We start from the raw sequence: 9,185 nt of genomic DNA, 5'->3' as shown, positions 1-9,185 counted from the left end.
GGGAACACTGACATCCCATTTGCGTTTACAGTGTTTGATGCATTACATGATAATCATTTGGCAGACGCTTCTGTCTTAAGGCAACTTTTTTCCCCACACACACACATCATGGGGGTTCAGTGTCTTGCTCAAGGGCACTTGACACAGCTGGGGATCGAATCACTAACCCTATAATCAGTGATGGGTAAAAGTAGCAATACCACTGTGTAAAAATACAGCTAGGGTACAAGCAACATAATGTACTTAAGTATTAAAAGTAAAAGTACTCATTATGCAAAATATCATTATTATATTATTGGATCATTATTATATGTGTTAATATGTGAGCACTACTTTAATGCTGTAGTTGGTTGAGGTGGAGCTAAACTGATTCTTAATACTGTTGGGTAGTTTATTCTAAAACAGTGTATCATAATTTATAAACTGATCGTGTATTAATTATGTAAAATCTTATTCTGAAAAGTAACTATAGTCTAATACAATCGCTCTCCAACAAACACTACCTTTGTGAAGCTTATGGTAGTCTATTTCTACTTCGACCAACTCGAGCTTTGGATTAAAGGTGGAAAACATTGAGGCAATCAGTGGGGGGAAAAAAACCTCCCTGAGACAGTTTCAACAAATTTTAAACACTAGCTTCACATATTTTTGCAGAGCTGTTGGAGTGTATTATATTTAAAGCGTTCTCTTCCCTGAGAACATCTCCTCACAACCATCCTGTTCTGAAACCGGACCAGCCGATAGGGGACAGCAAGGTTGAGCAAACAACATAGCCTGAGAACATTTACAATGACCCATTGACATGAGACAGCTATCTTCTCATCACCACAGGCACTGATCTGCTTATCAAACCAGCAGCAATATTCTAGTAACAACTTATCTACATCAAAACATCACTGAATCTCTGTCACTACGGTTATTAAGGCAAGATGTGTCTTGTACAAAGAAGCTTGTGTGTGTCAAACAACAACTCCCTCCTCCAGTAGTCTGTGTCGTAGAATTCGAATGGGGCAGACATCATTCTAGCCTCCAGTATTAGAAAAGTGGCCATTGGGATTTAGGCCTTAACGATGCCTTTTGGCTACTTTTGACTGATAATGCAGTGTGAATAGTTGTTCTGGGTGCCCACACAAGTGCTAATCAGGTATAAAACAGGCTGGAGCCTGAAAATGTGAGATCAGATTTCCATTTGTAAAGTCTCACAGAGCTTTGCAGTAATTTGACTAGTTTGTGTCTCACTGAATGCAGCACTTTAAACTGCTGCAATTACATTAAGGGCATATTGAATTCTAGGGTCTTACAAATAAGAAAAAAGTTTTTACATCACGGTTAGTTGATTACTCACTGTAGCCTTATGAAGAATCAGTCAAAAACAATAGTTATTCTCTGTTAAAACACAGGTCTTGTCTCTTCAAAAAAGTGATTTTATTTGAGATATATAGATATCTCAAGAATGACGCATGCATATTTTTTTCACTGCAGTTTTTGAGGTCTCTTTTTTGATGTAACCAGGAAACAAATATGCGTTATGTGTGTGCATGAGTGTGTATGTAGTATTGTAATTGGACCCTGACCCTCCACGTTGGATGCTGGCACTGTCAATAGGGGGAGGATAAGGCTTTGTGTTGTGTATTTATAACAATAAGAGGTTGCACAATTTTAGTTTTTTATGACAGAAATAATTCTGTGGTGCTCATACCACCATCAAAACAAGTCATTTTAAATAGAATCAAATCAGAATGAATCTGATTTTTAGAGCAACACACTTTTTATGTTTTATATAAAATCTATAACTAACTATAACTATAACAAGTCGGTTACGGATAAATCCTCTCTCACATCACCTTGGTCATTCACATCTCTCACAGCCATTTCTCAATTTTAGTGTTGACACAAGGAAGGTGCAGTTTCATGGCAAGCGTTAACAAGTACTAGAATAAGAAAAACAGTCTGCCTGTGGAAAAAGTAGGAGATGAAACTGTGACAGCAGCCAGGACATGTTAAGACATGGGAGATGAAATCAAAATACTTGTTGCCTCCTGGGAAAAAAAACAACACGTCCCCCTGTGGCTTGTGACCATAGTAGTCCCTCTATATGTTTATGTAGTAATCATACTTTGTCAGTGCTGTGTACTTTCAGGATGGCTTGTCAATACACTGTATGCTCTAAAATAGACAATGTTGGAGAAATCGATATTTCTTGTGATTAGATTTCTCGTAGTTTTACATATTCTGTAAAATACTGCAAACATTACAAAGATTGGTCACATTTTCCAGATTCATCAATTTATTTTTGACAACTTAGAGAAATTACAAAAAAGTTACAGTTTTCAACTTCACAACACACAATAAAAACTAAGTATATACATGTTTGACAAGTGCAGAGGTGTGCTTTGCAATATTTGCACCTAGCAATAAATATTATGTTGTGGGTATACACCCAGTTTAATTTGGTTTACAGTACCAATTTTTTTTTTTTCATGCTTCAAACAGAGGTAGACCACAGGTCCGGCATCTTGATAAATCATGCAGCAGGTGTGGAGGTTGACTTAGTTGGCATTGACAAAGGATTGGTAGAGGGACATGAGCTGGGCCTGGAGGTCCTGAGCGTAGGGGTCCAGCTTTTCCCTCAGGTCCTCAGCATAAGGGGCCACCAATTGTTTCACCAGATTTGCTCTCTGACTCAGCTCAACCTGGACCTTGTCAGTCATGGGGGCCACGCTATTCTGGAAGTCCTGCAGGTGCTGGTCCACCTTCTGCTTCAGGTCATCAGTGTAGGGCCCCAGCTGAGCCTGCAGATCCTTCACACTCTGCTCCAGGCTGGTCTTCAGCTCCTCGCTCTTCTGCATCAGGGTGGTCCTCAGGGCCTCAGAGTCCAGGGAGTCTGCGTAGGGTGCCAACTCCTGTTTGAGCTGCTCCACTCTCTGCTGGATCTGGGCCTTCATGTCCTCTGTGTAGGGCTCCAGCCTCTCCCTGACAGTGCTCAGTTCCTGGGTCACACGCTCTCTCAGCACGTCAGCCTCTGTGGTGACTTTGGTGATCAGGTCCTGGGCTGCAGGGGGAAGCTGCTCCTGGAGGGTGACTGCATACTTGCTGGCCACGTCGGCACTCTCCATCAGACGAGCACTAGAAGACAGACAAAGTAATGGTTAGACCAGGCTTATTCAATTGGCGGTGCAGACTACATCCGGCCCAGAAGCAACCTCCACGAGTGAGCCATCTCGCTTCCTTCTCTGTTGAGAGTTCCACATGCGCAGTACCGATCGGACAGAATGTTTATGGATGTAGCGACACCGCCAATCATATCTTTCACAAATCAATGTTTTCTCATGTGAGATCCATGCTTAGTAGCTTTTCAAAACATCTGGCTATTGACAGTCACAAGTAGGGGAGAGCTCTACTGAAAATATGTCTCTGTCAACCCTGAAACGTAAATTTGACAATGAAAACCGTCAGTTTAACCCCACCTGGACTGGCAAGTATTTGTTTATTTTACTGCCATCTCCAAATGCCTGCTGTTTACTACATTCATTTGCATTTGTTTAAAATTTGTTATTACCAAAAACAAAAAAAAAGATTTTAAATAGGCTGCTGAAAATGTCTGACCCATCTATATTTCCTGGTTTTAAAATCTGTCCCAATTGAATTTGTAATTGAATAGCCCTGGGTTAGACTATCTGAGGTCTGTGCAATACCATACCAATCTCAATCATCACGTGACACAAGCCAAGTTACTGTGGTCCTGTGTGTCACACAACTTACTTTACATCCTGTCCAAACTGTGATTTCCTGATCATCTGGAGGGTGTCATCAGCTGTCTGGGTGGCCTTGGCAATGTAGTCCCAGAAAGCATCAGTCAGCACTTCCAGCTGTGGCTTCGGTGCATCAGCATAGAAGAGGTTGGCATGACAGCCTGTTGGATAGACACAAGAACAGCTTGAGAACAGTGCAGATTTTTTAGATATTCAGGTCATTTTGATTGCTCTTACTTGATGAAACAGTAGCTGTAGCTTTGACTAAGCTATATAGAAAAGACACTTAAAAGTTACAAACAAAAAGCTTGCAACTTACCAGATAGCACTGCAACGGCTAGTACCATGAACACCTTCATGACTGCGTCTTGCTGAAAAACAATTATTATCTAGTTAACTTTCAAGCTGCATTAAAAATGTCAAAACATTTATATTTGGCTCTTAAAGTTTTGTTTTCAAATGTAGTGTAATCCTCACCTGCTTTTTGGCTTGTTTATCTCTGAATGTTTAGCGTGTTTGCGAGTGTGTGAGACTGGTGCTTCCATGTATATATACTGAAGCCAGGTGACAGTTGTAGTCAAGAGCCCAAAGTCCAGGAGTCCCTGCCATGTTGTCATAATGGCTCTCTTCCTGTTTCTACTGCTTCTCCTGGCTACTATCACATGACAGTTAAGGATGAAATGCAGACTCACAGACACAATCTTTATAGTATACTGATGTTATGGGGCTTATAGGAATGTCCTAACAATAAAATGTATCTTGCTACACAATAACTGTTGCAGCAGTTCTCCTCTGCCCATCTCTAGAAGGCATTTAGTATAAAGTCATTAACTGTCCACGTAGTCTAGTGCTAACAGCCTGTAGATAACTCCAGATAACCTTGGTATGCTTACACTCGTGGACTTTGTATTAGGGTCAAGCAACGTGAATGAAATGGCACAAGGCACAAAAAAAAAATATATATTGTGAAAAAGGCTCAGTATCCAGCAGGTATAATTTGTGTTAGAAGTCAATCAGTAATGGAGTCAATATACATTATATACAAAGTGCAATATTTTCCAGGTGAATAATAGAAAAGAAAATAGAACTGTATTTCCCTGACACATTTAAATGTGAGTTATTTTTAGAGTAAGAGGAAGATGGGAGAGGACCATTTAACAGCACACAGTGTTGTCACTTACTGTCTGAGAAGGTGGTATAAATAGATAAGGACTATAAGAAGAAAGAGTTACCAGACAGAAGTTTTTTTTTTCCCAACGTCTACACTATTGAATTAACACAAATTTCACAAATCTATCTCATTAAGGACAAAGCCATTTAAGCATTACCAAGAGTGTGAGCAAACCTCTGAAACACTCACACAAAAATTCATTTTTCTTTTACATCACAGCAGCCAGATACAGAAGTCTGTTGAAAAACGGTATAGGCCTATATTTGATGGTTTAAAAAGGAAAAAATGTATCTCAACAAGTGCAAGAAGTGACAAAAGAAAGATCTGATGCTCTGAATATAGTGTACACAACCTGGACATCCTGACAGTGAACAAGAAACTGTTTTCAGATTCAGGGTCTTCTTTTGAAGGTTTGGCTTAATTTTATAGCAGTGAAACAGTATAGGTCAAAAATACAGACATAATAATCTCTAAAACATCCCAAATTTCTTAGTATCTTTGTCACATTTTCTGTATCTCATTCATACTTAATAGTGCTGTGAAAATTCAGGGTGACGTCTTTGGATCTGCCACCAGCAGTCGGTTTCAGTTCAGAACATTCTGTTGCTAGTAGCAACTACCACTGACAGAATTCCTTAGCACTTGCTGCTCAGCTGACATTGTTACATCCACCATTTTGCCAGATCTGTGACCAAGCAAATATTGACAGGCACATTTCATTTACTCCTCAAATGCCCTTGTTGGGGCATCACCTGTATTGGGTACTCTTTTTACTGTAGCTATTTTGTGATAGTTGTGATTTGTTCTGTGATCAGTTTAGCCTAGCCTTGTAGTCACATCATCAAATAGTCTAAATGAACTACTTTTGCTGTGTTTACACATTTGGAAGTCTGTATTGCTCCTTTCAAATTAGCTGAGTAGATTGTAGTAGTGTTAATGAGTTAATGTGGGATTTTATTTAGATGTAACTGCCAAAGATGGTGGCTTTGCCCTCATTTTGCTATTGGGGTGACAGTTCTTCACCAAGTGGGAGATAATGTTGCTGTCTCTGACTTGGAATTACAAGTTGGAGCCTGATGTGAATGGTTTCCTATTCGGCTGCTCATATAACGATATGATGTGAACACAGCTTAATACACTATTTTAGTATTACTATTAAGTTAGCTGTTATATATTATTTTACTTTTACTTTTACAGACTCTATGTGTATGTTTACTGCATGAATAACTGTTAATTTCCATGGCAATTTAATGCTGACTTTCATTCTGATGATATTTTGTTTCTCTCTGACATGAAGCACAGTGTAACTGAATAACTAATTTGACTCTGAGTCTATAATTTTGTGAATGCAGAATCCTTGTCAGTGTACTAATTCAACTTCACTAGACCTTTGGTCTGACTACTGTCTGTGTATGGTAACCCATCTTTTTCTGATTTGTAATCACCATTGTTGAATTTGTTGTCCGATACTGTAATTCCAGTAAAAACCTCCAAGGCCAGTTGCTGTTTTCAACCTTTACTGGAAGTGTTTAGCTTGCTGGATAGCTTTGCCCCTAAGTGCATAGTGAGGGCAGAGCAGTAGCCAAAATATTTTAAGTCATGCTAATATCAATATTCATTGGTAATACATTTTAGGTGTTTTATGTCAGTATTAAGTTAAATAGTGGTCTTTTAAAAACTGCTTTAACCTTCAAACTGTAAGTAGTTTGGAATAAATGTATTATTTCTTAGAACGGAATTTTTTAATTTTTTAATACCAAATGAAGCAGGAGATAAGTACATATCAAGTTGTCCTTCAGCAGACTTGTATAAAAGTCTTGAAGTAGTCTCCGGGCAAAAGGATCTAAACGTTTTCAATAAAATGCTAGTATCAAGTCTGTGTAGGATGTTTCCTTCTCTAAGAGAAAAAATGGGGTCACAACTGGAAGAAAATAAATTAAACTAAAATGCTAGTCTTTAAAAGTGTTTTCAGAAAAGTGAACTATGGTATGTCTGATGTGAAACAGTAGCTACTTTGTCCCTCAGAAGCTGACGGTGTTTGAGCTGGCTAACCCTTGGCCAGAGTGACACATAGGAATTGTTGTTGGCATGCCACAGAAACTAGGACCATGAGTTACAGTGATGTTAGCTGGAAAAATATCAAGCTAATAGAGACAATAAAACACCCACTGTATATCTAATCAAAGCCGAACATCAAAGACATTAAGGAGAGAGGCTTTGTCTGTTTTGGCAGAGAGTTATCTACGGCTAAGAAAAGCTAACAGCTAAGTGATTACAGACAGGCTTGTGAGGACAGAGTTCATTTAACGTTAAACCTTAAGCATTTTGTCACACTCTAACACTGATGAATCATACATACATTTAGCTAATCATATCAAGTAAGGCCAAAAAAGAATGCAGCAATAATCACGGTTTAAAATGAACATTGGTATCTGGCAGATGATCACTGATATATGAAGCTGCAGAAAACAAGGTTATAACAATATGGGCTTGTGTGTTGCGTGGATTCACTGGCACAAGATGTCAGTGAGGATAGCAGGGTGAGGCAAGGTGACAGCAAGGCACTAGCACCTGGACTTTGAGATCATTACTTTCTGGTTTGCTATATAAGCTACAGAACCTCACCAGCTGAACACAAGTGCTGCCAAGTGAACTTGCAGATACACTCGCAAACTCAGGTAAGATGATGAAGAGCTGGCTCAGTCTAGCAGCTGAACTTTTCATTTCAGAAATACTTCTTGGTGAACATACTGTGCTAACCAGCATTGTATCTCTTTGTTTTAAGGTCTAAGAACCATGAAGGTCCTTGTTGTGCTTGTTCTAGCCGTTTTCAGTGGTGAGTATGATGGCAAAATATCAGTACTCTTTTTTTGGAGCATTAAAACATTTCTAGTGGTATGCTCAAGATAAAAAATATTGCAACCCTTGCTAAGGGGTAAATATGTACAAGTTTAAATGTCTTAATATCTCAAATCAGGCTGTCACACATGGCTGAAAAATTTGCAATACTCTCAAACTGTTCTTGTGTCCATTCAACAGGCTGTCATGCCAACCTTTTCTATGCTGATGCACCGAAGCCACAGCTGGAAGTGCTGACTGATGCATTTTGGGACTATGTTGCCAAAGCCACACAGACAGCTGATGACACAGTCCAGTTGATCAGGAAGTCTCAGTTTGGACAGGATGTCAGGTAAGTCATACAAGACCATTGGTGACATGCTAATGATGTGAAAAAATGTGGATAATGATAACTGACATGCAATTCCTCCTAACTAAAATATGAAGTAAAGACAAAACTTTGTCTCTTTGTTCACTCTCTTGTGTAGTGCCCGTCTGACAGAGAGTGCTGACATGGCCAGCACGTATGCAGTCACCCTCCAGGAGCAGCTTCCCCCTGCAGCCCAGGACCTGATCACCAAAGTCACCACAGAGGCTGACGTGCTGAGAGAGCGTGTGACCCAGGAACTGAGCACTGTCAGGGAGAGGCTGGAGCCCTACACAGAGGACATGAAGGCCCAGATCCAGCAGAGAGTGGAGCAGCTCAAACAGGAGCTGGCACCCTACGCAGAATCCCTGGACTCTGAGGCCCTGAGGACCACCCTGATGCAGAAGAGCGAGGAGCTGAAGACCAGCCTGGAGCAGAGTATGAAGGATCTGCAGACTCAGCTGGGGCCCTACACTGATGACCTGAAGCAGAAGGTGGACCAGCACCTGCAGGACTTCAAGGAGAGGGTGGCGCCTGTGACCGAGAAGGTCCAGAGTGAGCTGGCTCAGAGAGCCCAGCAGGTGAAAGAAATGGCCGCCCCCTACGTTGATGAGCTGAGGGAAAAGCTGGACCCCTATGCCCAGGACCTCCAGGCTCGTCTCACCTCCCTCTACGAGTCCTTTGTCAAAACCAACTAAATCAACTTCCACCTCACGTTAAACAGAAAGAAACTGCATCCAAAGAAACACAATTATCTGATCCCAGGAACACGTCCATGTTAATAACAATATGACAACACAAGCTCACTGGGTTTGAAATTTGAAGATATCTTTAGATATATTTAAAGTATTAAATAATAAATAATAAATATTGGGTGTTGGTCTGTGACCTCACACTGTGTTCTCTTCCTATATTATGGAAATAAAGTAAAAGCAAAACATAAACTTGTGAGTCTGTTGTTATTTACAAAGTCCAGGTGAAATTTTAAATGTGTGTTGGTAAGGTTTGAGGATGCCATGTTTTATTACTTGCAAACTTAGGCAAGTGACGACAATAT

At 40.1% G+C, this 9,185-nt stretch overlaps 2 protein-coding genes across 2 annotated transcripts; one reads left to right on the top strand and one right to left on the bottom strand.

The window, feature by feature from the left end:
• Positions 1-2,264: 2,264 nt before the first annotated feature.
• Positions 2,265-4,338, bottom strand: LOC122881955 (apolipoprotein A-IV-like). Its single transcript, XM_044208752.1, has 4 exons — positions 4,230-4,338; positions 4,072-4,123; positions 3,763-3,913; positions 2,265-3,126 (listed from the first exon to the last, which is right to left on the bottom strand). The coding sequence occupies exons 2-4, from the start codon at positions 4,109-4,111 to the stop codon at positions 2,550-2,552; spliced, it is 768 nt and encodes a 255-aa protein (XP_044064687.1). The 5' UTR covers positions 4,112-4,123; positions 4,230-4,338; the 3' UTR covers positions 2,265-2,549.
• A 3,157-nt stretch (positions 4,339-7,495) lies between these two features.
• LOC122881954 (apolipoprotein A-I-like) lies at positions 7,496-9,072 on the top strand. Its single transcript, XM_044208751.1, has 4 exons — positions 7,496-7,601; positions 7,709-7,759; positions 7,963-8,113; positions 8,250-9,072. Exons 2-4 carry the CDS (start codon positions 7,720-7,722, stop codon positions 8,824-8,826), a joined length of 768 nt encoding a protein of 255 aa, XP_044064686.1. The 5' UTR covers positions 7,496-7,601; positions 7,709-7,719; the 3' UTR covers positions 8,827-9,072.
• Positions 9,073-9,185: the final 113 nt, after the last annotated feature.

Source organism: Siniperca chuatsi, linkage group LG9 (genome assembly GCF_020085105.1).
Source record: "Siniperca chuatsi isolate FFG_IHB_CAS linkage group LG9, ASM2008510v1, whole genome shotgun sequence".
In the NCBI taxonomy this organism is placed as follows: domain Eukaryota; kingdom Metazoa; phylum Chordata; class Actinopteri; order Centrarchiformes; family Sinipercidae; genus Siniperca; species Siniperca chuatsi.
The sequence above is the reverse complement of the archived record's forward strand: the minus strand, read 5'-3'. Positions and strand labels throughout refer to the sequence as shown.